Source organism: Carcharodon carcharias, chromosome 15, assembly GCF_017639515.1.
Source record: "Carcharodon carcharias isolate sCarCar2 chromosome 15, sCarCar2.pri, whole genome shotgun sequence".
Classification (NCBI taxonomy): domain Eukaryota; kingdom Metazoa; phylum Chordata; class Chondrichthyes; order Lamniformes; family Lamnidae; genus Carcharodon; species Carcharodon carcharias.
Window position 1 is genome coordinate 108777565 of NC_054481.1, and position 27754 is coordinate 108805318.

General features: G+C 41.9%; 1 protein-coding gene across 3 annotated transcripts in view; it reads left to right on the forward strand.

Moving 5' to 3' along the window:
• The window catches only part of LOC121288042 (arf-GAP with coiled-coil, ANK repeat and PH domain-containing protein 3-like), a 331715-nt gene that overhangs the window by 266763 nt on the left and 37198 nt on the right, over nt 1-27754 (forward strand). For all 3 annotated transcript variants that reach the window (XM_041206296.1, XM_041206297.1, XM_041206298.1), the window contains exons 11-12: nt 23778-23890; nt 26287-26338. In XM_041206296.1, coding sequence (XP_041062230.1) covers nt 23778-23890; nt 26287-26338 — 165 coding nt within the window. The remainder of the gene's footprint in view (nt 1-23777; nt 23891-26286; nt 26339-27754) is intronic.

Sequence of the window (27754 nt, forward strand, 5' to 3'; positions counted from 1 at the left end):
TTAATTATACACTGCCCGTCACCTGCATATCTTTAACAACATGATCAATCAACAATTAACAGGCTGATGCTGACATTTACCAATTTTCACTGGCCAACTTACAAAGTACGTACCAGAAATACAGCAACAACTTGCATTTATATAGCACCTTTAATGTGGCAAAATGCCCTGAGTTGCTCGTCACAGTTTTCAACTTTCAAACAATTGACCCACATGATAAAGGGGGCAGATTTCATGGATCTATTAGAAAACCTGTGTTTCTTTAAGCAGATATGTGTCACTGAAGGGGTGAGAGTCAGCAGCTGGAAATTACTGTTGAGAGAAACTATTTTATGAACACTTGGTGCGTTCACATAAAATTCCATACCCTACTGTTTTAACACGTGTCAATCCGTTTATTTTGACACCACCTTTTAAATTAGCAGAGAGCAGAATTTAACAGGAGCATTTTAAGCATTCGCCCAATAACATTGTTGTCTTTGGAAATCCTATAAAAGAGCAGTAGGTGCGGCCAAATAGTCTTTTGGCCTCAAAGCCTGGAGCTTGCATGGGATGAATGGCCTGGCGAGGTACCAGAAGATGTCCAGCACCCATGGAGCTGTGTACCAGTATCATAAGAACATAAGAAATAAGAGCAGGAGCAGTCCATACAGCTGCTGAAGCCTGCTCCCACATTCAATACGATCATAGCTAATCTTTGACCTCAGCACCACTTTCCTGCCTGACCCCCATAACCCCTGATTCCCTAAGTACCCAAAAATCTATCAATCCCAGGTTGAATATACTCAACATCTTAGCATCTACAGCCCTCCAGGATAAAGAATTCTAAAGCTTCACAACCCCCTGAGTACAGACATTTCAAATACAAAAGCAAAATGCATCAGCCACCGCCTCAGTGGGAGAAGGGGAGGAAATTATGACGAAAACTAAGTCTGGATTTTAATAAATAAAAGGGAAAAAGTGACAGAAAGAATATTGGATTTACCATTTCCTCGGTGAGGAAAGTGATGCTTACTCAACAATTTGCATATAAATTGGAGCTTTTTGCCTAGCAACAGATCTGTGAACAGCTGAGCCAATTGGTACAATGATAATGATCTTAACTCTGCTTTTGCAGCACCACTTCTACCATCCAACATTGCAAAACCAGGCATTTTAATTTGTGCTGCTTGATTTATTTCTAAAGAATTAATTCAAATTGTTAGTGGTACATTTTGTGTTGAACAAATCAGTTATAATACTGTTGGAAAATGTCAGTATATTAAAACAATTGCCAATTAAGAAATCAAATAGTAAATCTGACATGATCCCTTTTAGTTGGGACAGCTTTTCTCATTAAAAATACAAAATAACATGTTCTTCCTTAGATGGCTTTGACTTTTCTGGAACAGTGGTTTGAAGAGTCACACAAAGGAAAAGTTTTATGAAATGATCACAAATTGGCATTCAAGCACAAAATTGATCAGACAGTGCAAGGCTGGTGCTGCATTGTTATACTGATATAGGCACCAATCGTTCATAAGGGTTTGTGTGGACATGTTGTGGGTTCATTTATTTAGATTAGGCATAAGAGAACATTTATACATAAGCAAAAATCTTGAAGATATCAGTAGCAGAGCTGTGTGTATGTGTGTGTGTGCTGTGCTCAAAGGCAAAAGTGAAACAAAGTTTGGATCGCATGACACACTTCCTTTCTAGTGATGTCATGCTGCTATCCCTTAAAGGCAGATTACAATAGCTGGTGCTAGACATGTGGCATTTGGACTCTGCCTATAAAATGGTAGCAATGATGTTACTTGAAGCTCAGCCTCCACCATACCCACCCACTGGGCTGAATTTTCCTGATAGCATCAACAACCCGATGTCAGGACCATTTCCTTGTCCCACACTGCTCCAGGTCACTGCCCGACATCCAGCTGAATTTTTCAGGAGGTGAGACAACAGGTGTATTCAGGAGGCTGGAGCTAGACCGGGTGGGCCCCATATCCAGAGAGAGACTCAATTACAACCACCTCAGCTGCAAGGTTCCCCTGATACCTTACAGTGGCCCAAACTAAACCCCACGCTAAATCTCCCAGTACTTTCAACAGTCACAATCCAAGAGCATTGCTTCTGCCACAACAAGTGTGACAAGGCACAAGCTTCTCTTTTTGCTGATTTCCCATTTTTATATGAAGGATTGAATGGTTGCCGCCTTAATTCAGGCCTTGGACAAGGTGCTGACAGAGGGTGGGGCCCATGCACCTCTGACAAAATCCCTCTCAGTTGTCAGCTTCTTCACCTTAATTGCCTGCCTGACATTTTTGGTCTGGATACCATTGTCCCTGAGAAATCGCCTCCAAAAAGTCACACAGAGGTGGCAACACATTGGCATCACCGCGTTGCGCAAGATTGTCGGCAGGGCCATCTCCGAACTACCTCTGTCTCCACAAATTTCATCCCAGTGTGCACGAACAAAATTTATTTCCTTTTTCCTTGGGGAAAATGGATATGTTTTTCTTCATCGTGAACTAGCTCAGCAAGTGGCCCAAGAGAGAGCAAATGACTTGGAGCATATTTGCAGCAGGTGAAGTGAGTCACCTCTGTGCCCCAGTTTATTGTAGAAGCCCGAAGATAATTGATCTGACACACGAGCATTACTATGGTTGGCAAGTTGATAACCAGAGGCTAGATCTGTCAAAATTCTCTTCCGGCAATGCCTCTCATCATTTTTTAAACATTTAAATCAACATATTATGGCCAAAACAACTTCAAATTTTCTGCAAGGATGGTTCAAAATAATATACAGATTATTAGCCAAATCCTGCAGGCTTTCCTCATTAAGCACATTATAACAGCCGGTTTGATATAACAATTGGATGTTAGCTGAATACCTGCTTAGCTCCATGGCTGTTACTATCAATTTGTCCAGCTCTTTAACATTGCTGGTTCAAAAATGACAAACAGACAAGATATTTGTTTCACAAAAGAGGAAATGGGGCCTAGTGGCCACTTGTACTCCTTCTTTATGTTGCTAAACTAAGCAGACTGGGAAGGTGCCAGTGTGCATTGTGTTAGCTAATCTCAAATCAGGCTTGGAAGAAGAGGGCTGTGATTGGCCTCAGAATCCCTGGCTAGAGCAAGGAAATCTCACCAGTACGCCTCACTGGAATCATGGACGTCAGTACTGGACCACCTTATCTGCAATATTCCCAACCCCACCCAAATGAATAGCCCTCTGACACCCAACATCTAGGCTTGCAAATGGTAACTGGTTCGGTATTGCATATGAAGTACCTATGCTAAATTAACCACCAGGAATTAAATCATGCTGTGTATTCTGGGAAAGATAAACCACTCTGATCGCTTCAATTAAGCAATCCGCTTGCTGAAGACAGTTTTCTAAATTAATTACATGGGACATGTTGTATATTGCGCTGAGTAAAATTAACACGTGCTCAACTGCAGGCAGCCATTATTGAACTAACTTTATTTACACCTCTGCAACAGAGAGGCCAATAGAACAAAATGCTCAGATCTTGCTACACTCCCTCCCCACATATGAAAAAAACAACTTATACATTAAAATGTAAAATGGCACATGTATATAAGTTCCTAGAATATAATATGACAAAACCAACATCAACAATAGTTGAAAATTTAACAGGTTAGATTGCATACTTGTTTTACTGTAATATAGCCAAAACAGATATGACCAACACAACCAGAGTAACATACATATTAAAAAATTGCTTTCCTTAACACCAGTATGCCTTCAACAAAAGTATCACCATTTTACAAGAAGTAATGAAGAGAACAACTTATTTCTTCATCCTTCCTACATATTTTCAATTAGCTGTCTGGCTTCTTTGTCGGTCTGGGTATTTCCTTCCATTTCCATTAGCTTGATTCTGCTCTCTCAACATCTCTGACCATGTCAAACCTGAACTTTTATTTTGATTACCAACTCCACTTAATGGTTGGCACCGTGACATGATTGATTTGTCTTAATCAAAAACCCTGGGCAGGATTTTACGCGTTGGTGAGCGGGTGCAAACTCACCGATACATAAATTGACACGCGGTGACGTCGGGGGGAACTCCTGACATCACCACACCCCATTTAAATTTTCAAGAAGGCCGGGGCGCAGCGAAATCAGCTGCGCACCCGCCGACCTGTCAATGGCCAGTTGAGGCTGCACTTAGCCTCAGGGAAATGAGTGCGCTCTTTCGTGTGCATGCTCAAAAGAGCGCACTCTCAACTTTGGGATTCCCCCCCTGCCTGCACAGGGAGCGCACAGCGCTTTTGTGTGAACGTCACGCTGGGTGGACCTTAATTGGCCTGCCCACGTAAAATGGCGCCGCACCGCCAATTGGGTGCGCTGACCGGAAGTGCGCCTGTGCACGCCGACCCTTCAACTTCACCCCCTATGGGGGGAAAATTCACTTTGATCCACGTTGCTTTGCAGGTGGATTCTGTAATACTGGCAAACTTTCAGTTTCTATTTTACTTTCAGTTTCTTTTTTACTTTCACTTTTTTCTGACATTCACTTTCGGCTGTAGGAGGATTTGGACTATAGGAGGTTTCTCGTTTCCTCCCTTTGTCAGATTTACTCTTTCAAGCAAATGATCTACATGATACAGATGCAGTCTCTCTCAATCTTCACTAGATACGTGAATATACCTAGTCTCTTTACAACAAGTCCAATCACATACTTCTCCTTACCACCTCAGTGATTTTTCACCATGACATTCTGACCAGCACGGAACTCTGAGTTTCATGCCTCATGTGTCATGGCTCATTTTAATTTTGACTTGCTTTTCTCTCACTGTACCACTGATGTTAGGCTTAAGCAAACTAAATCTTGTCCTAGGAGCATGTTTAAAAACTAACTCATAAGGTGGGCAACCTGTTGAAGACTGTAGGGTTATTCTGTAAGAGAACAGAAAATTGACTAGCTTGTGTAGAAGAGAAAAATGGAAATTACCGCCTAGCTTGTCCCCTAGCAAATATTCCTGCAAAAACCTCTTCACAATCTGTACTCTTCTTTTGGCAGCACCATTCACTGCTGGCTGTTATGGTGGTATTAGGATGTGTTTGACTCCATTCTTATTCAGAAATATTTTAAACACTTCTAACACAAACTGTGGACCATTATCTGACACCTACATCTCTGGCAACCCAGAAATTGCAAACCATTTTCTTAAAACCTTAATAGTTTGCCACTTGTGGTATTGGACATAGATGCAACATTTATCCACTCGCTATAGCTATCAACCAAACCAAAGTACTTCTTGCCTTCAGAGAAATCTTGTGTTTGACCATGGAATGAAAGGAACCATGGTTGGATAATTTCTCATTCAGAGAAACTCTTTACAACTTTTCATCAACTCTTCAATATCTCTATCTACCTTTGGATACCAAAAGTAACTTCTTGGTACTGCTTTTATATAGACTGTGCGCTCTTATTGAAGTTCCTCTAACAATTTCTCTCTAAATCTTGGCTGGGATTCCACCTGCCCTCATTGCGCATGCTGACCAATAAAGACATGAGTTCAGCAAGGATTCTGTTTTGACAAGTGAAGTGAATTGTTGACTTTAAGCTGTTATAATAAGTTATTATTTTTGTGATCTCTTTTGTCAATGTCTCAATGTTTATCTGGATAAGATTAAGCGGTCTGATGTGTTCGTAGCCTTCATTATTGATACGTTAATGTCTGCCTGATTGACACTTTTATTGGATTGGAGGAACATCATTTTTTTAAAGAACATTTTTGAATGGGTCTTTTATTTTCTTAACATTTCCCCATTGGCCATTTGACTCATTGGTTATATACATAGTGCATTCTGGGTGAATGGGCATGAGTTGACATTGAGGTTGGTATGGAGAGTATGAGGGGCCATGGGGAATGGCTGGGGAGTGTAAGTTGGTATGGTGGGTATGGGGGCCGGGGGTGGGGGGAGGCATATGTTGACATGATGAGTATGAGGGGTCATGGGGAGTGGCTGGTGACTTAAGTTGACATGGAGGGTGTGGGGGCCATGAAGAATGGCTGGGAGGACAAGAGTTGGCACGAAGAGTATGAAGGGCCATGGAGAGTGGCTGGAGGGCATGAGTTAGCATTGAGTTGGCATAGAGAGAATAAGTGGCTATGTGGAGTGGGTGGAGGTGGTGTGAGGAGTGAGGACTGGAGGGCCTAACTGCTTTTATTACAACTGAGATGAAGGTCGGGATTTTCCAGCCCCTCCAGCAGCAAGCATTGTCACAAGCTGGATGGGAAAATTTGGAGAGCAGCCAACATTGTTGGTCGCCCTCCAAATTTTCCTGTTCTGTCTACGACGATGCCCACCACTGGTTGGGGCCAGAAAATGCTGGCCAGAGGTCCAGAGAACAAAGGCAAACCTTCTAGCCAGTCGCCTTGGCACTCATTCCCAACTTAGGCTACCTGCCTTGATAGCGGATATCTGGCCCAGAAAGTTCCTAGCAATGGGGGGCCTATTGCCAAACTCATAATGCTGACAAGTCACAACTGATTAAGAATAAAAACTCATATGTGCAACACCTGACTGCTTTCTGACCCCATTGTATTAGGGATACCTCCAAAAGTGACATTTATCTTAACCTAATCATAACAAGTGGCCCAAATGGCATACAGTGAATGGAAATAGTGAGATCCCTGGGTAACAATGATTTTTACTCCAGGATTCAATCCCTTTGGTCCACCCATCTACCCCACATCCACCTCCACAAATTTCTTCTTGGATAACTCACTTGTTGTTTTAATACAGGGATCATTTCTCACTTGTGCATTTGGCTTCTATAGTTACACTCATCACTGGTCCCTCTTTGCACACTGACTGCCTTTTCATACTTACATTTTTGGACTTTCCTGTATTATTACAAAATACTTACAGCAGCTAAATTGACCATTCAGCCCATCTGATCTATGGCAGCTTGTATGATCCATGCAAGCCTCCTCCTAACCCTCTTTATCCATGTCCATCAACATATCCTGTTACTCCTTTCACTCTCTTGTGTATATCAAACTTCACCTTAAACGTAGTCATGAGTTCCACATTCTTACCACTCTCTGGGTAAAGAGATTTCTCCTGAATTCCTATCAGATTTACCAATGACTATCTAATAGTTATGGCCCCTATTTCCAGTCTTATTTGTCAGGGTATATACAGAGAACATGTTTCCACTATCAAACGACTTTATAATCTTGGAACACCTCTATCAGGTCACACCTCAGTCTTCTCTTTTCCATATTTCCTAGTCATTTCCCTGTCCTTTCTCCATTTAGGTTTTCTGAAACTTATTTCCTTACTTAATTTGTATTGGATTTTGTTAAGCCAGTTCAGATCATGATTGTTTAGTCATTAGTGCCCACTATAGTACTGATTTTGCTTGCCCAGTGGAATTTGCTTAAAGACATTCCATTTTTATCAGAATTGAAGTTTCATTGAGTACTGCCTCACTCCATTTCGATTTTTTGAAGTGGTTCTCTTATTCTCTTGAAGTTGGCCCTTTAAAGCTGTGCAGCTACTTACTGATTGGAGCATTAGTTTAGCCCAAATCAGGACGAGAGTTGGCACGAAGAGTACAAAGGGCCATGAGTAAGAATCATTCACATACTAAGTGATTACTTCTGGAAGTATTCGCTAGAGGAAACATGCTATTGTGATGTGTACGTTAAATAAAATTTTGCACTGATGCATAATGATCACGTGGTGGTAATTACTCACAGTCTGGCCACCTCAGGGATTTGTGTGATTGCCGCCCTTTCAGAGTGGAATCAATATTATGTCTGATGTGGTGGCTGGAGGATGAATTAATGTTGGATTTGGGAAAATTATAACGGTAGGTCTCAGAGGTAGAAGGACAGTCAGTCTTCTCATCCAAAGTACCATCCGGCCTCCTAAGGAATGTTTCTAACTTTTTCTGCATTGCTGAGCAGATTGATGAAATGTGATCACAGGCCTTCCATCTAAATTGTGCAATAATATTGACCACTTACAGTCAAAACCCTAAGTCAGATAGAGTAGTTGATAACCTCTTCTCTCATCTCTCTCAGGCTTTCTATAACTTAAAGGAGCCTCAAGTGACATAACGACATGTAGTTCTGCAAACCACCAAGGCCCAGTAAATGCTAGACTGCGACACTTAAGAGAAAATTTATGGAATGATATTTTTCTCAGTCTGCTGGTGCCAGCAAAAACATCAGCTTGAGTTTCAAGTGGAAAGCTGTTTGGTGCTCGCACAGACCCTTTTTCTTTACATTTATTCACAAATACAGAAAAATATGCCCTGTCATCTTGTCTATTTCTGTCCACCTTTTTGATGTTCATACCTGTGCTGTGCCTTATATTAAAGGCGCTTAGTTAGAGAAACTAATCAACGGAATGAGAAGTGTTTGCAAGAGAGAACCTCATGACAAATGTCAGAGAAAGGTATTAAGTGAAAAGAAAGCAAGAGAGAGGAGGAAAATAATATTATAGGGCAGTGCATAGAAGAATGAATGTGAGAAGAGGTATGAAGAAATTAATACTGTAACCAAATGCTGGATTTTCCCATGGGATTCGGGACCCTGACATTGGGATCAAATAGGGGTCCTGAGCCTGCTCTTGTCAGCAGCAGGACCTGCTCAGCTATCCTCCAGGAGAGGGCCATCCAATTAAGGAGGGCAAAAGGGCTGCCAATGATGCAGGCCCAATCGGAGGGCCGGCAGCTCTGAAGCCTGGGCAGCCCCATCAGGAGAGGTAGGCACTGTTGAGCTGGGTGAGGTACCATGAGGGCGCCTCACTGTGGAGGCTCCCTCTGAAGAATTGAACATTCAGTAAATTAACCTATGGTCGCAGCTGCCAGCCCATCATGGCAGAGGGGGCTACTCCTTCACTAGATTGCCTGTGGCCTTGACTGTGGCCCTCACTGCCTGGTGGATCCATGCTCAGCTGTGCCGAATGAGCCTCAGGCCCCCAAGGCTCACCACCAGGAGGCAGCAGCCCTTCCAGCTCCGGGCTGCAGCCATTTAGGGGGGCTGGGGGTGTTACTGTCCGCTGTTTGGAAAATCCAGGTGGTGTGTGAAGAATGCCCCCAGCTCGCCCTTACATTGGCTTAATTACCTACCCGCTGCTGGCAGGCATGTAACTGTCACATGCCCCCACACCCCCAAGAGGCCCCCTCCCTGAAAATGGGCAAGTGGCAGTAGACCAGCAGGCCCTCCGGCAACAAGAAATTCCCACCACACCCGCCTCATTGGCAAAATCCAGTCCCAGCTATCAAAATACAAGGGGAAAGTATCAAGGGCAGAGACAGTTTCATATGGGCTTATTTTTGTCCTTGTTCTCAGAAGAAAACAGAGTGAAAGCACAGGCAGTGCATGAGCTACAGCCAACATTCCCATTTTTGCTGCACCTGCCACCTTTTCCACCAATGCTGGGAATGGGAAGCCTGCCTGTTTCAAACTGAAGTAAGCAAATCGGGGGCCTGTGTCCGACATTGGACCCGCGATGCCATTTTCAGGTACCAATGGACAGTTTGTTAACCGTGCAAGCTCTGTCAATTGGCTCTTGACAACAGGCAGCCTAGTCCATAAACAGCCCACTGCAGGCCATTCGAATCACCACAAAATTAGTCAGCCTTATATTCAACACATCTAGCTCTCACCAGTGACTCACCCATGGTCCTATCAGCACATGAGCCATTGTATTCCACAGGGAATGTGATCATCTGTGCCAATGCATTTTATTTATCCAGTATTCCTTTAAACAAATGAATGAGCACAACATCAGTTGCTTTTGCTGGGAGTCTATTTATACATTTTTTTGGCCTGTGAGGAAAACCAGATGATACTACTCTTTGCTATTGCTTGAGGTTGTTAATTTTTAACTCCTGCCATTTATTGGCAATCACATTATAAGTTAAATAGATTACTTGTGTCCGTTTGTCTTCACCTTTCAGCAGTTTAAAGGCATGAAGCCCATCTCCAGCTCACAGTTTTCCTTTGTCAAGGGAGAATGAGCTCAAATCTGAATCTCACTTCATAACTAAATCCTAAAATTGATGCAGTCACTCTCCTCTGTCTTTTGTCCAGTTCATCAATGTCCTTTGTGCAGTTTGTGACAGCTTTATTGTCAGTGTTGTAAATGTGACCACACTCTTGTCTGACACAGAGTAGAGTACCTGGTCTTGATGCAAAATCAAATCTTCTGAAGGCACGCTCTAGAATTTAATTTGCCCCGGCCTATTGACAGTAGTTTCATGTTAACAAGTTACAGGAAATAATACAAACTTTCATTTTATGTAAGGCCTTTACCAAGAGAAAATGTTGCAAGGTGCTGCACAAAAGCATAATCAGACAAAAGAAGATAAAAAAGATAAAAGTTAGTTCAAAGGGATAGGTTTTAAGAAGAGTCTTGAAAGAAGTGGAGAGGCATCAGAATTTAAGGAGGGATTTAAGGAGGGGTCTAGGAAGCTAACAGCATGGCTAATGGTGGGGAGAGGTAAATGGGGCCTTCTCGAGAGACTAGAATCTGGGGAACACAGAAATCTGAGAAGGTTGTAGAGCTGGTGAATGTTACAGGGATAGGGAGGGGTTGAGCGGCACTTGGCAGAAAAGGAAATAGGGACAGCACAGGACTAGAAGAACTGAATTCTAAAGAGGGTGGGGTATGAGAGACTGGCTAAGAGAACATTGTAATAGTTAAGTCTGGAGGTGACAGCGATAGGGTTGAAGGTTTCAGTGATAGATAGCAGGGGCAGAAGCAGGCAATGCAGGGTAACCAAAGGTTTTAAAATGTAATAATTCTGTAAGTATACCGGTGGAAATGCAGGGAGAGAGTCTTGCAAACATTGTCATTTTCTTGTACCTCTTCTTCTTTGAGCACTCGAACTGTTGTGTAATCAGGAAGAGGTGATCGGAAATGTGGGACAAATGTAGGAGCACAGAAAATCTTCCCCACTCATTTCCATCCCTTCCCACCTTCCCGAAGACACAGAATCATCTGGGTAAAGCTCTGCAGTTCCAATCAGCAACCCTGTACCTCCCGTGCTGGAGAGAGGGTGTTTGGCAGTTGTCTTAGTTTCCAACAGGGAATGTCTGAAGAGTGACCAGAAATGGGGACCTTGGCTTATTTTTGCCCCCCTGGCTATTGTGGTATATTGCAGTGCCTCCATTGCCACCTAAACTTAGATCAGCTAATTCAACATCGCGGCAGGGACCAGCCTGTTCTATATGGAATGACAGCACACCAGGCAGCAGTTACCTGCTCAATGCTCCTCTTGCACTTATAAAGTGATATATCAGCCTGACCTTTAAAGTGCAAAGAAGTGATTCCACTTCAATCTGTAACAATTTGACCTCGTTAACCAATCTCAGTAAGAATGCTTTGGAAATGAATAGAAATAAATAGACATCTTTGTTAGAATTACACTTGGGTAGATTGGACCACATTTGCAAAATCCCCATTCTGTGATATGATGAAAATGATACATGCCCTTTGTTCATTTATCAACAAACGTTAGAGTTTTAATTACAATCAGTACTTATAGCTCGTGTGTGATGGGCTAACAGGAGTCTCAAGGCAGTTAGTGAACATTGCAGAATAAGGCATAGAAAGACCTGAACCCCTACTGGAATTACCTTCAGCTGTTGCATCTGGTGCATCGTTTCTGATGGTTATAGTTAATCTCTCACTTATTCAACACTGAACGCAATTTTTTAATGTTAACTGGTTTTAGCTCATTTCAGATATGGAACTCTAAAAAATTGTATGTTTTTTAATATTCACTGAGCAAAGTCACCAATGTTCCCATCTATCAAAAGCCCAATTATTCGGTTAATAATCTGGATGAAAGATAGCACAATAGACTGACACAATTTAAATGCAGCTGGCATCATATTCTGTAATTATAGTTATTTGTTACATCTCTAAAAGCAGTGATGCCACTCAGTGCCTGACCTGCACTCAGAACTGAAATAAAGAGGTAGAGTGGCCGGGACAGGTAATTAATAGGAAATAGAGATGAAAAGATTAGATCTGTTTGGTTTCTTTTTGATTTCTACCCTCTTATGCTGTAGGTAGAATTTTCTACCAAATTATGATAGGGGAAAGGCTGGGAAGAGTCCGTGTAAATACTGCAATTCCAGGAAGTGTTCATTAATCTTTTCTTTCCTAACTTAGCCCAAAGACCTATTAGGCATTTAGAAGTATTTCCTCTCCTAGCTTACTGCACTGTTTTGTGGTAGCAAGTGCCTGTCTTACATGTTATTGTGAAATAGTATTTAATGCTGCCTATGATTTTAACTATTGTGAGGTATCTTTTGAGAAATGGAGGGCACTGCTGCAAGGCTAACTCAACCTGTGCCATTGTCTATGTTTATTCTAGGAAGCTGAGTGGTTTCAGAGATGAGAGGAGGTTTGTGATACCAGGCTTGCTTGTGGCCACAAAATTCTCAGGGATTGTAATGTGTGGGGAGAGTGGGGATGGTTCATTGGCTAAGTTAGGGAATTTAGTGCCCATTGAATTTAGTGCCCAAGGCAAGTGGGTGCCTGCCATAGTCAAACTTTGTTCTGTTTTGTTTTGCTGCATATCTGTGAATTACAGAACAAGCAGTGACTCCCTTGTGTAACAGACCAAGAAGAAAAAAATAAATTTAAATGGAGTGATTGTTGACACCACTATTTCAGCCAACAAATTGGAGTAAGAATGGGACTTGTGAGCCTCTGAACTTGTGACCGAAACTACAGTAGAGTCTCCTGAATATATGGACTTATTTCTCGAGGAAGAGATGTAAATGTAACAACACTATCTGGATCAACTCAGTGTCAATAATAAAGCTGGGATCATTATCAGCATGCCTTTAACTGCTGATAGTTAATAAGAACAGTTCTACAAATCCAAATACCATGCAGACGTTACTCAATAAACTTGTCAAAGAGCCCCCATTACAAGAGGCTCAGAAGGAAATGATGAGGGTAAAGTATAACACATATGTAACCAAGGTGCGATATGAGCTGATGCAAAGTGAAATCATTTGACTTGGAGTGTGAAAGAAAATGCTTCAGCAGTCCTGGTATGTAAATCCTTTATGTTTACAGTATTATTAAGAGAACTACTGAAATTTATCTCAATGAAAATTAGAAGCTGGGTAAGACATGTGTCTAGATGTTAGTCTTCACCATTTTAAGCCAGGCTTTAAGCCATTTATTTTAAACTGGTTGACACCTCTGCTAAAATAGGAGAGAAAGCAATATGTGCTTTCTGCTAATATCCAATAATTTCTAGACTGTCTTCATTAATCTACCTTGAATTATTCCGCAAGTCTCACTCGTCTAAGCTGAGCATAATTTATTTATGTATCCATGTGGTGTATTTTCACAGTTAAGAATTCTAAGTGAACTAAATCCATGCCGACTTGCATTACTTGAGCAAATTCTCAATAACATACAAAGCTGCAGTAACTTGGGAATCAATTGTTCAAACTGCTGCTGGTGCCGGTCGCTGTTAAGATTTAGGTAGTTTACAGAGCGGTGGGCTCTTTTTCACTGATTGAACAACACACTTCCCAAATTGCTGAAGTGCTGGAGAACAAAGGCAGTTGATTCATGGATCTGTCAAACACTACTGAATCCAGCTGCTGATTTCTCATTCTCACAGTAGCATTACAGACCTACTAAAATAAACCAGCAGAAAACCAACCATAAGAAGTTTTAGAATTGGGAAAAGCCCTTCTCTTTAGATTGATCTCAATCCCAGTAACCCACCTTCTCACATTAATCCCGAATGTCAACCCTCTCCAGGAATGAATCACCTCTTAAACCATGTATAGTGTATTTTTGATGGCTTTCTCTAATAATATTCATCATTCAAAATACTCTTTGAGTGAGAAGTTTCACCTGACAGCCTTTTACTGCTAAATTGGAACTTGTCACTTGTATCCCTGCTGCTCGAATCTCATGTCATAATGAATAATTTTGCTGAATCAGTTTTATCAATCCCCTTCACAATCTTGAAAATATATATTTGGAAATATTCTTTTTCCAAAAGAAATGATGCCAGCTCCCTCACTCTTTTGCCTTTTGGATGAGATGTTGAACTAAGGCCTTGTCTGCCCTCTCACGCAGATGCATTGGATGCCACCATTTCGAAGAAGGGCAGGAGAGTTCCTCCTGGTGTTCAGGCCAACATTTACCCCTCAACCAAATCCCTAAAGCATATTATCACATTGCAACATGTGGGATCTTGCTACACTTTTCCTCTGTTATGACATTGACTAGGTTTCAAAGGTATTTAATTGGCTGTCAAGTGCTCTGGGAGGTCCTGCAGATATGAAAGGTGCTTTATGAGTGCAGTACGTTCTTCTTTCTCTCATCTAAATTAAATTCCTGACATCCGTAATCGCCATGGCTCATGAAATCGCCTCAGCTAAAGAGTGAGTTACATCAGCCTTTGGCTCCATTCAGACAACAGAAAACAGGGAGTTTGTGACTAGAATTGTGCCATCTAAAAGCCCCAGTGGTTGCTTTTTTGGGAAACTTTATGAACAGTTAGGCAGTGAATGAGTTAAATTTGTGCACTGGGACATTTGAATTGCAGTGGATGGTATCACCATGTTAAGGGAGACTCATGTTCCTTTGTGTGAAGCCCCATTATTAATGGTGGCTGCTCCTAAAACACTTTAGACATGTTGTAGGCATCGTCCATTGCGCTTCTCAGAAAACAGCAACTTGCTTTATATTTTTAAAAGGAAAGTTTGGCAATGGAAAGACATTGCTCGAAAAAGCCATTATAAGTCATTAAGGCTCCATCAGTTGAATGAAACTGCAGGGTTTTTTTTCCTTGTATCACAAGATCTGCAAACTTGACTTTGACATTCTTCCCAAATTGATGGATTATTGTAGAAAGGCCTCTTAAGAACAATGCCTCTAGAAAATATGACGTCAGTAGTAAGAGATTAACAGGACATTTCCCCAAGGATTTTTTTTTATGGTTTATGACAATCTAATATGCAGACTTCTAATAGTTCGCTGCTCACAGGTTAATTGTTCACCTTCTAACATGCAAGCTCACAGAATCAGACAGTAAATGCAGCATTGGATTATGCAATTCCAAGTCAGGCTTCTCCCTGGTGTCCCTCATGGAGCACAGAACCAAGAAAATCGCACTAATCTGGCCTTTGACTCCACTATCACAGGTATACAGGTGCTCTTCATTCTTTATGAGTCAGCACTTTGGGTACGTTCCTAATGCCAACTATTTAAGTGACCCCATTCCTGTGATTTAGGATAGATTAGTATTGTTGATAGTTGGTCACCAGGTATTCCTTCCAATGGCGTAACAATGACCCTAGGATTTCAGGCCCTTTGATTTATTGTGACAGATAATCATTTCTTAATTCATCCACTGCTGTTACCTCCTACTTTTTCTCCATGAGACTGACAGATTTTTGTTCAGTGTGGAAATGAAGAGAAAAAAGCAAGGGCAGGAGTCAAGGTACAGTTCCATTACGATATAATTGAAAGGTAGCACAGGCTTGCTGAACCAAATGGCCTATTCCTGTTGCCATGCCCCCTGGAATGATGGGCATGTTGGTGAGTCCACTGGATGTGTCACCATGTCATGCACTTGCTGGCAAATTGACTGAGCTGTAAGCAGGAACCAGCAACTGTGATGTGCTCAGCTATCCCTTGTAAAGGGAAGAAATAGAATAATAGTTTTTGAGCCCCAATGATGACCACCTCCCCCCCCCCCCGAGAAATAACCATCAACAATGATTTAAAGCAGAGCTGTGATTTTGTGAATTCCCTCAAATCCAAAATGTTATAATGCAAGGTAACTCCACACTCAGTAATATTCTTCAGTCATCCTGTATTGTTAAACTAATTTTTGCTATAAAACTGCCAGTGAGAAGCAGTTTGAGATGACCCGTTTGTTTAAAATTTGCCCTGTTGTGACATCAGTGAAAGTGTCAGGAATATGCTTAGAGCTGTGTTCATTTCCGCTCTGTTACTGAACTGGAAGTGCACCAGCATTCCTGTTTGTTCACGTGTAAGTGGAATTTCTCCCACTTCTAGTGGTGTTATGGCAGCGGACCAGGAATAATTACAAAGAGATTCCCAGTCTACAAACAGGGAAGAGCTATGGGCAGGGCTGTCCATTCACCACATTCCTGAAGGCGGAAAACCCATTCTCATTTATAAAGCAGAAAAGGAAACATTCAACCGAGGATAGTGTCCATTCTCCTCTTCAGTGAAGCACCTTGAGACTTTTCCACTGCTTTTAATATGCTACCCAGCTGATTACGTACACATCTTTTGAAGTTTGCAGGACAAGTTAAAGGCAAATAGGATCCTCCACTTTCTAACCAAAGCCGTAGAGAGCACGTGCAAGGAAGTTAAGCTAAACCTTTAGAAACCACTCATTATGCCTGGGCTAGAGTATGGTGTTCAATTCCAGGTACCACATTTTAGGAAGGATGTCAAGGCTTTAAAGGGGGTGCAGAGGAGATTTACCAGATGGTACCAATGATGAGATACTTCAGCTATGTGAAGAGACTAGAGAAGCTGGGATTGTTCTCCTTAGAGAAGAAAATATTAAGGGAAGATTTAATTGAGGTATTCAAATTTGAGGGGTTAATTGTTCCAACCATCCTGCTGACAACTGCCCTCCGCACAACATCCATGGCCAAAACAGCTATGGGACATGGTCCAATCTGAGCAAGCAATGTTGAGTGTCCACCAGGAACTGAAAGGACATCAGTCTGTTCAGAGATATCACTTGAGAGCTACCACAACATAAGCCCTGCACTATCTGGCTGCATCTCCCCAGGAACATTGAAACTGCATTGTGGGAGGGTAAGGTAGCCCTCCACAAAAAGGGGAACAGCAGCTTCAGACAAGGGTATAGGGTATTGTCTGTCCCCCACCCAGCAAGACAGCCACTTTATGTGGGCAGAGTCCTTTCTCCATCCATCTCAGCCCAGCTGAACCCCCGAGAACAAGATCAAGTGAATTATCTCAACTGTTAAACACATTTCACTGCCGGTGCACATTCTTGACTTGTGCTAACAAGTCAAATGTACTCTACCAGCAGCTATAACCAAATCAGCATTGGTGCTCTGTGCAGAAGGTATGAGTCACTCGGTCCACCCATGGGCATAACATAGTGATGACCAGTTATATTCACTGCCATGGGCAGTGCTGCCTCTGAAACAGCTCAGAAAATCTACCCTCCAGTATGGTTCCTGGCAGCTCTGGCATCACCCATTTACATTACGGCACTTCCACTACACTTGGGACTACCGTGGGTGCCAATGTTGCAATTTAAAGGGGGCATAAAACATTACATCAGGATCTAACAGTCTGTTCCTCACTTACCTCTGTCTATTGTTGACAAGTACAAAAGCCCTGCAATCATCTGACCAGAGCCTTGCCAGTGGGCATTATCAGTAACTACTGTATTTTAAAAAATGTGTACAGTGGGCATTAATTAGTGAGTGACATTATTATGTCAGGTACAGTTAAAATTACAATAAGCAGAAAATATGAATACCATGTCAGAAATTCAACTAGCCTTAAAACTGAAGGTGACATATTCTTGTTGACTGTGCTTATGTAAGTGGTGACTAAAATAGGCCATTTATATAATGCACTACAGCGTATAGGGAGGCATGAAATATCAACCAGCATTGGGTCTTGTTGCTGCAGGCTAGAATGATTTTTTTAATGTGACTGCCCAAAATATCAAATCTACATCTTGACATAATGAAAGGATTTCAGTAAATTGTATCTATTTGTAGATGCTGTATTTCCATCTGATATTTATTCTATCGTTTGCTTTGACTGTTACTGTTGAGTTACATCCTTTTTGAATTCGATTAAATCCTAAACTTGTGAAAGCAGAAATGAAGTGCAATCAAGTATAAAAGCATTTTGCTTCCATCGTGTTCTCTCCATCTCTCATGAAGGCACAAACTTGTGCTTGGATGTGGTTTTATGGGCACTGTCTGTCACACAAATGCATGACGCTACTTGGTCTCTGAGCGCCTAGTCCTCTCCTCATCTGATGCACAGGAACACACAATCCATTTAAGGGCGACGCGGGAATGGGCGGTTGGGGGTGAACTCTTAGCTCATTTTGTTTTCTCACCTCTGATGTTGAGTACGGCGATCAATTATTGCATCATCCACCTTTACATCTCTCCCTGTCTTCCTTTAAGATTCTCCCTAATGCCCACCTTTTTGAGCAAGCCTTTAGTCACCCCTCTTAACATCTCATCCTTTGGCTTGGTGCCCATTTTTGTCAGATCATCCACCTCTTGGCAAGCTTAAACCCTTTTTCATTTACCCAAGAGTTAAACAATAATAATTGCCATAGTACAAGTAAATACTTTGCAAATAAATTCCAGAAAAGGGACAAAGACTGGAAACCTTATTATTTGAAAGTAGCACTGGCTCAGAAACCAAGGAGACAAGCATGAAGTGATGAAACAGCAGGGGAGACATATAAGAATACAATGGTGTGTGGCAGCAATATAGGATGAAGCACTCCTACAATGGGGGTGGGGGTAGCTGAGGGAGGAGGAAACCTACAAAAGACAACAGATGTTCCACAAAGAATGAAAATAGAGGAAAGTCCTGAGTTGGAGGGATATAAAAATTAAAGAGCAGAGACTGTATAAGGTCTATAAATATTAAATCACTATAACTGAGCAGCTGATGTTCTTTTATTGACGTGCAGAGGCAACATTCAGTGACCTCAGATTAACAAGAACAAAAGTTCAGGTTCAAAGGTTGGGAAAATCAAGCAACAGAAACAAGCAAAAGAAAAGTTTAGACATGTAGATTAAGCCTTCCGATATTATTGCATAAACGTTCAACAGATTGGGACCAAATTCCTTTGCTCGCTGTTGTAACAGAAGGGTTTAGCCAGGGTAACATCATTCTTAAAAGAGTGGATGGAGGAGTTAGATCGACTTGTGCTAAGTGTTAGTCTTCACCTGGAAGGTACAAGAACAAAAATCTACATACATCAATAAAACAAGTTTGTGGGACCTTTCTGTGTGCAAATTGGCTGCTGCATTTCCAACGTAATAACAGTGACTACACTTGAAAAGGACTTCATTGGTTGTGAAGTGCTTTGGGGCATCCTGAGGATGGGAAAGTTGCTATATAATTGCAAACATTTCGCATTTGTAAGTGACCTTTTATAGCAATGTTAGTAAGTTCAAGAGGCCTCATTCTAACTACAGCCCACCAGTGCATTCCACTGAGATACCACCCAGTCAATGCAGATGGAGGCACTCTGAAAAATTGTCCAGTCCAAGAAAATTGCGTGTCCTTAGAAGCTGAGCCAGATGAAATTATTCCCAATCTGCTCACTACCCCTGGCCTATGCTGGTCTACATTAGCAAAACTGTGCCTCACACAACGAACAGCAGGAGCATGCTGCACCCATCTGGATAGAGTAACCTACAATGCCTTGGCAACACAAGCAGAAACAGATAACATCAGGCAAGCATTGCATTACGCTCTAAAACCACTGCCACTCCCCGGAATCAATTCCACAGGGTGGTTCTCAACCCAATCCACTCAGGAAAAGTCAGTGTGTTGCACACTGAATATTCTATGAATGAAACACATCTCAACACATTGCAACCAAAGAACTATGTAATAACACTTTAAAAATAGGAAATTAAACATCTTAACATGAAAAATATTTCTCCTGTTGTACAGGCTAACAAAAATTCTTCCGCCTTCTTAACTTTCAGGTTTTCTCTGTCCTTGAAATAATTGTTTTTTTCAGAATTCCAATGCTAAGTTTATTCCCTAAGGGGCACTGTGCCCTTTTTCTGAAACAAAAAGCAATTTGATTTATTCCTTAGCAACAAAAGTGCAGGTGGTTGGTAATAGACTGGTGTCTGCCTGATTAAGCAGAGATGCCAGAACAGAATGAGGCAGATGGAGCCTGAGACCACGAATAATACAGCTACCGCTGAGCATGGGCAGTGCCTCGTCCTATCCGCTGCTGAGGGAGGGTGGGGTTGCTTTCTTGGGGAGGGGCCCTCAGCCAGTGGTGGCTGCGGAATGCGTGTGAAGTTATAGTCTGGCTTTAACCCTTTGCCCATACCCTTCAGCGACTGTTGTTGGCAGGTTCGCTGTTCGTGAGCAAAGAGTGTAAAGAGTTAAGCTTTGGAGGGGATGTGAGCGCAGGCAGCGAGGCCAACTCCAAACCAAGAGTGTTGCCATTGCAAGAGAGTGGCAGCTGTATGCTAACGGAGCTATTGTGTGGGACTGGAGGCATGAGCAGCGGGCAGGTGGCTCTTGTGAGTCTGACACACTTCTACAGCAGACAGTACAGCGTCGGCATTCGGAGAGGACAGACAGACAAACAGCAGTTCTCCAAAGACTGTGAGGGACAAAGCTGTCAAGAGGGCTTTTCAACAGCTCAAAAAGATTTTCGCTGCAACTGAAATCCAACCCGCTAGGCTTCCTCGAGCCACATTGGGTTTTTTTTGAGGATCGAGGCGATGCATTTATGATTTTAAAACTTTCTGGGGCTTCCTGTTCTTCTCGGGGCTTGATTTCAGTTCTTTTTTTATTATTATTAAGCGGAGTATCTTAACCCGTTTGAAAAATGAAGATTTTTGGCAGACTTGATTACACGCTGGTGAGTTAGTAAATTGTGCGAGACTGAAACTCACTCAAAACCCACTCACTTGGAGTGAAAATGCGGTCCTTAATGAAAGCGCGTCCTTTATAGTGTTACCTAAAACGTAATAGCAACTAATAAGGGAATAAGGGAAATAACTGCTTCCTCAGTGTAAGAAGTGAATTTGCTATAACTGACATGGCTTTGAAGAGCAAGACGTTAGTCCCAAAATAAGTGCGTAAATAATCTTTGTGCTGATATTGTAAATTTTCAATAAAATATTATGCATGTTGCTGGAGTGTTTCAAATGTTGCACCTAGTAACATAATATTTCCTGTTATCTGTCCTCACTGCACGAGGAAACAGTACTTCTTTTGTGTGGGAGACGTGTTAGGCGTTGCTTTATAAATATGCTGATACCAGACTTGCAAATCGGAATCATAATTAACATTTCTTGCATTGATTTTTATGCTGTCGACATGATCAATATTTAGCGAGCAACCGGCTCACTGAACATAAGTTTATTCATTCTGTACAAAAGGAGTGGGAACTGTCATTCCCATAGCATCAGCCTTTCGAGTCCAGTGTGGGATTCCGGGGATGTATTGTTAAGCATATTTCTTAAATAATCTGTATTATGTCCCAGGGGGTCTAAATTGGCCCTATTTTTGGTGAAATTGGACTCCCGGTTAGAAAAATCCCATAAATTCTCAGAACTTTGTCATGAACTAGCCCAGTGTTGGACCAATAATGATAGGTCCCCTTTGAAACTTTACCGCCGGCAATATTTCCCATTATTTCTCTGTTACTTGGTAGTACCAGGCCTGCTACTGCACTAGCAGTAAGAATGGAATTGACTGATAAATTCTGCTACAAGGCTTCTGTTCCAAACTTTGCCAGTTATGTGAATTTAATAAATGAAGAGGCTGTTGAAGCCGTTTGGAAAACACTGAACTGTGGGAATGAAATAAATGAAATGTTGGTGCCTGATCCGTCATCGTGGATGTTTGAGAGCCTTGCCTTTTAACTGTTAGTCAGAGTTGGGGGGGGGGGGGTGGTGAGGTGGGGGCCGCTGGTGGTGGTGGTGGGGATCAAGTATCCGTGGTACCACATTACAAGAAGTACAAATAAAAATTAAAAATGCCTGCCTCTTTCTATTAAAAATGCACGGGCTGAAGAATTCGACCTTTTAAATACATGGAAATGTAAAGGGCAAAGTTTTTGTCTCCTTGTTGATCGTGCATGTCTTACTGCAGGCCATGTTTAATTAGATTAGCCCTCATCAGTACTGCTTGGATGGGTTTGTGGACATATCTAATTAGACAGGTCCACCACGACATGTTTTTAAGTAAATGGAATAATAGGCCTTGAAATTTCAGCACCATGGATAGAGGAGATTTCAGTCCCATTGTATGTTAGAATTGCCTTTGATCTAGTTAAATACCTGTTACGTGACATGTATTTATTAACACATTTTTAAATCTTTGTTTGGCTGCAGACAATTCCCAATGGATTAGCAGATTGGACTTGTTGTTTTTAATGATTATATTGCTGTATGCAACAGCTTCTGTTACTAATTGCAGAAAAATACTTTGTGAATTTCTATTTTCTACTCTGAAAGTGACTGCATTCTCTGCCTCAGCTTTCTCTCAAGCTTAAAAAAAAGTGTCATGCTGGGTGCTTTTTTCACAGACTCCGCCGCTGTGAGACCACACAGTGAATTTAGACAAACTATCTGACTCCAGGAAGTCCCACATCCAGCCCTGTCCCGGTCCTCAGCCAACATTCACGCATGGAAAGTGTTCAATGATAGCTATGTTGCTGATTTTTTTCCTTTCCTAGCTCTAATTGCAGCATCTGAATATCTGCCTAAATTGAGGTGGTAAATACTGGGGATTGACCTGGGACATCCTGGTTTGTGAGGTTCAATAGTAAGCAATAGCAAGTCTATTTACCCACTGAGCCATCAATTTTGCCGCTGTTAAAATGCACTTCATAGTTTAGAACCCTAGGGTGTAGATTCCTGAATACTAGCTCCATCTAGTGGCTTTTGAACATCTTTCAGTCAGTATGAGGATTGCACTTTTGGGCTGATTAGTGATATGACAGCATATAGGAGAATTCCCTACTCTTCTTCTTCAAACAAAAGTGCCACAGGAACTTTTATGTCTACCTGAGCAGATAGTTTTACTTAATGCCTCATCCAAGGAACAGCACCTCTAGTAATGCAGCACTGCCTCACTAATGAACTGAAGTATCAGCATAGGTTATGTACTCAAGCCCTAGGGTGGGATTTGAATCCATGACCTTCTGATTTAGTGACAAGAGTGCTACCACTAAGGCAAGCTGAGTAAGACAAGCACTAACCACCAGCAAAATAGGAGCACAAAAATGTACAGGAGGTCTGATTTAGCACTGTAGACTATGGGCTGGAAGAGGCTGCAGAGTAAAGGAGAGGCCATGGAGAGGTTTGCAAACCAGGGCATAAATTTCAAATTCAGGCCAGTGCAGGGCAGGGACCCAATTAGTTTAAGTGAAGCTGAAGTGATAGGCAGTGGACTTAATGCAGTCTAAAATGTGAGCAAGATGAAGTGTGAGCAGTGGAGTTTTGAGTGTGTTGGGTTAATGCAGAATGAAGCTAGGAAAGCTGGTGAGATTGGTAGAGAAGTCATCTTGAAGAATTGAAAGCACCTAAATGTTTTAGTATTGGGACTGAGGAAGGATCAGAGGCAGGTAATGTTGCCGAGATAGAAGTATATGGTCTTAATGATGGAAGGGATGTGGGGTTTAAATCTTCATCTGGACAGCAAGGTTATGGACCATTATGGAGAGCAATGGAATTGCTGGCAAGGTGAATAAGATGAATAAGATAGATCGGTTTCCTCAGTGTTCATTTAGAGGAAACAGATAATCTGAAATCACCAAGGCAGTTGTGGTATTGAGGCTGGTGAAGAAGTAGAGATGAATTTATCAGCTAAACCTTTCCAATATTCAGACATATCCTTTGCTGTTACATTGGCCACTAAGTCACATGGATCTTAACAATGGACAACAATGTCATCAACCTTTGAGATGCAAAGTTTTATACAGTTGAGTGTCAAAGTGTTTGTATTCATCACAGACATTTTTTTCCATCCACAGGACTTCTCATATGATGATTCCAAAGTTGAATTCAATATTGATGCTCCTAATGGGGTGGTGATGGAAGGTTATTTGTTCAAGAGAGCAAGTAATGCCTTTAAGACATGGAACCGGTATGTGGTGTTTCCTCTTGTGGTTCTAAACTGGGAGCAATAAAGGCATATGTTACAATAGTGATCAGCCAAAAGCCTTTGGATCTCTGTGTTTGATAAACACTGATGCCAGAGCTGCAGTTAGTTTATAGAGTTAACATTGGTGCAGGTTAAAGTTATGGTGTATTTGAGCCCTACATCTAGTATTTACTTCAGGAGTGTCACCTACCTTTGAGGCTGGTTCCTGCAACAAAATTTGATTCAGGAAATTTTCACCCGAGTCCAACACCTTTTTACTGTACTGAACACAGCTTCCAGCAAGAAGCATTACTTTAATGCCATAAGCATGAAACATCCCTTTAAGGTCATATGGCTAATTCAGTTTATTATTCTTCCTACCTAGAGCAGCAGTGTCATCTTTGAGAATTTGCATGTTTCCGAACCTCGGTAGTTAGTACTGAAAGAAACTAATGGACAATGTTAGGTTCACCACTCCCTCTCACTCTATGTCCTACATGATGTCTATCTGATCAACCTTCATTATTAATGGGTGCTCAAATTCTGGTTAACCACCTACAATGCAGTACAAATATTACAAAAATGTGAACATCAATTTTTAAGACTGTTTAAAGGGAGAGACCCAGTGGTTACAAAGACAGATTAATAGACTCCCAACTATGTATCTGAATTCCAGCTATGATTGATATTTGTACTGAGGCACCTCTGTGAGGGGTGGGCTTTGCCAGTTTTGGATATATTGGACAGACCGGAGAAGGTGGGGTGGTCATTTTTTGCCCATGCCAAGGAGAAAACGGTTGTCAGCATTCCTGAAGATGTCTAAAAGCTGCGCCAACTTCCCAGTTGACCATGGCATCTTGTTTAAATGTGTATTTGTGATGAAAGTATTGAGTCAATTCCTACAGTGTTGCACTGAGCGAGTGCACCCCTGAAGCCCTGTATATAAGTCCTGGAGTCTGCAAGTAGGAGTTCCTGCATGACAAACTCTAAAGATGTTTGCATCTTTTAGAGGCTGCTCTAAGAGTGTGCCCAGACTTCATCAGCCCTCCCTAATGATCAAAACAGGATGCTCAGTGAGTTCCAAGTGTTTTCTTATCTAGTTCCTTCACTCCTGTAACATTTCTCACCCGGTTGAAACTGCAATTTCTGGGTTTCCCTGGCTCATGTTTGAGAGATTAGATTCTCAAAGGTTGGACTGACAATATACCTGGGATGGGAGTGGGGTGTTATCTTATGAGAAAAGCTTGAACAGGTTGGGCCTGTAACCATTGAAGCTCAGAACAGTGGGAAGTGACCTTATTAGTCCTGAGGGGACTTGACAGGATGGATGTCAAAAAGATGTTTCCACTTGTGGGAGAGACTAGAACTAGGGGACACAGTGTAAAAATAAGGGGTCTCCCTTTAAAGACGTAGATGAGGAGAATTTTTTTTCTTCCAAGGGTCATGAGTTTTGGAACTCTTTTCCCTAGAGAGCAGTAGAGGCAGGGTCATTGAACATTTTTAAGCCAGAGGCAGATAGATTCTTGACTAACAGGGAAGTCAAAGGTTATCAGGAGCAGGAGGGAATGTGGAGTTGAGGTCACAGTCAGATCAGCCATGATCTTATTAAATGACGGAGTAGGCTGAATGGCCTACTTCTGCTCCTAATTCATTTGTAATATAATGCCGAATATATACTGCGGTAGGAGAATGTTTTCGATATGTTAAGAGATACTAATACATGCATATCAGGTATACTTTGTTGAGCAAAACTCAGTTAGATGAAGGGTCAAAAAATCAGACCAGAGAGGAAGATGCTAATTTGCTGATGTTTCCAGCAATCCTATCAAGCATTCAGGCCTCCACACTCAAGTCTCCAGTCTGCATTCCCAGGATGGACGGTTCCACATTGGGAGCCTTTCCTCTTTATAACCCTGTAAAGGAAGAGTGTTGTTTGTCTTTGTGATTGTAGCCGGGAAAAGGTTTCAACCTTGTACCTTTATCTTTGTGAGTATGCTGAATTCAGTCCTATGGCATTAACATATCTATCACTGGAGGCTAGCTCTCACACACTTGCTTTGTTCTGTTGTCCCCTAAGACACCATCCTATTAATCCTGTTGACGTGAGTAACCAGTTGGTGTGGAAAATTGATAGCTCGTATTCTGTTCTTGACATATAGGTTATCATTGATAGAAGGCAGCCATTAGCTAATAGTAGCAGAAATCCTTTATGCCCCAGCCTGACCTAAATCTGAAGCTCATTTAAGTGGAACTACCATATTGTTGGCTTCACAAAGTAACCTGAGAACTTTACTGCATCAGGACGTTTTATTTTTAAAGTTTCCATGCATTTGTTTAATTATGAAATATCTCTAACGGGGTTTAACTGTGATTGATTTTTCCTTTAAATGTATTTTTAGGAGGTGGTTTTCTATACAAAACAGTCAACTGGTGTACCAGAAGAAGATGAAGGTATGAGGTCCGCAGTGTGATGGTAACTTGACTTTCCAGAGAGATAATTTGCTCCTTGCGTGAGCTTCTAAACTTTGCACCACTGCCCTGAGTCATCATTAGTTAAGCTCTTTATCTTGCACTGCTGCGGCTGTGAGGTCTTTGCAATCACCTGAAGTCTAAGGGGGTTTGTCAGCAGTTAGTCAGGCCTTGAGATGAAAAGCCTGACACAAACAGAGCACCCTGCCTAAATAAAATTCAGATGTTTTGCCCACACCAAAGAGTAAGCTCCTGTCCAGTGACTGTCATTGTCGGAGCAGGGACTGTTGCTGTCATGCAGGAGACTGTAAATGAACAGTTCAAACACGGTTGCTGTGGTCAAATAGGTGGAAAAAATGGGAAAAACAACTGCACCCACACAGCAATAATAATCTTTAATATTTCTGAAAACCATAGCTGTAATTCTACACCGATTGAATTTATAATTTGACTTCACAGTTATGCCTATAGCATCCAGAGTGTGTGGGAGTGAGATGAAAGGACAGCACTGAAAATTGTCCTTTCAAATAAATTTGAGCAGTAGGTTTTATTTTCATAAAAGTCTACAGTACAAGCTTTCTTTCCAATTGTACTTCTCCCCTCCAATTTTCTCCCTTTCTGGAGGTGTTGATTGGTACTGGGCTATGGTGCTATGGATACCAGAAGTGCTCCAGTACCTCACGAAGTTGGCCATTCTTCATGTGTAGGCCCAGGTATTGAGCGTCAGTGAACTATCTCATATCATAGGACATTGCAGCCAAGGTCAAAGCCCGATTTTGCAAGAGCAACCACTGTCATGGTCTAACATAATTCTGCTGCTGAAACATTAGACCATGCTTTGTTACCTCTAGACTTGACTATTCCAATATTCTTCTGACTGGCCTCCCATCTTCCACTTGCACATAAACTTGAGGTCATCCACAACTCTGCTGCCTCTGATCCTAACCTCATAAGCTCATTTGCTCACTGGCCTAATTAGTTCCTGGTCCACCAACACCCTTTTATTAAAAAAAAATTCACCCTCATGTTCTAATCCTTCCACAGCCTCTCCCTTTCTTATCTCTCTAACCTTCTCATGTCCCACAACCCTCCTCAAACTTGTCCTTTTCCAAATCTGATTTCTTGTGGATCTTCCAATCCCTTCCCTCCGCCACTAGTGGCCGTGTCGACTTGGTCCCCAGCCATGGAATTCCCTTCCGTAAACCTTTCCACTTCTCTACTCCTTTAGGACATTTCTTAAAAACTTACTCCTCGACCAAGCTTTTGGTCACCTGTCCTAATTTTTTTTATTCTTTCACGGGATGTGAGTGTTGCTGCCAAGGCCTGCATTTATTGCCCATCCCTAATTGCCCTTGAGAAGATGGTGGTGAGCTGCCGCCTTGAACCACTGCAGCCCAT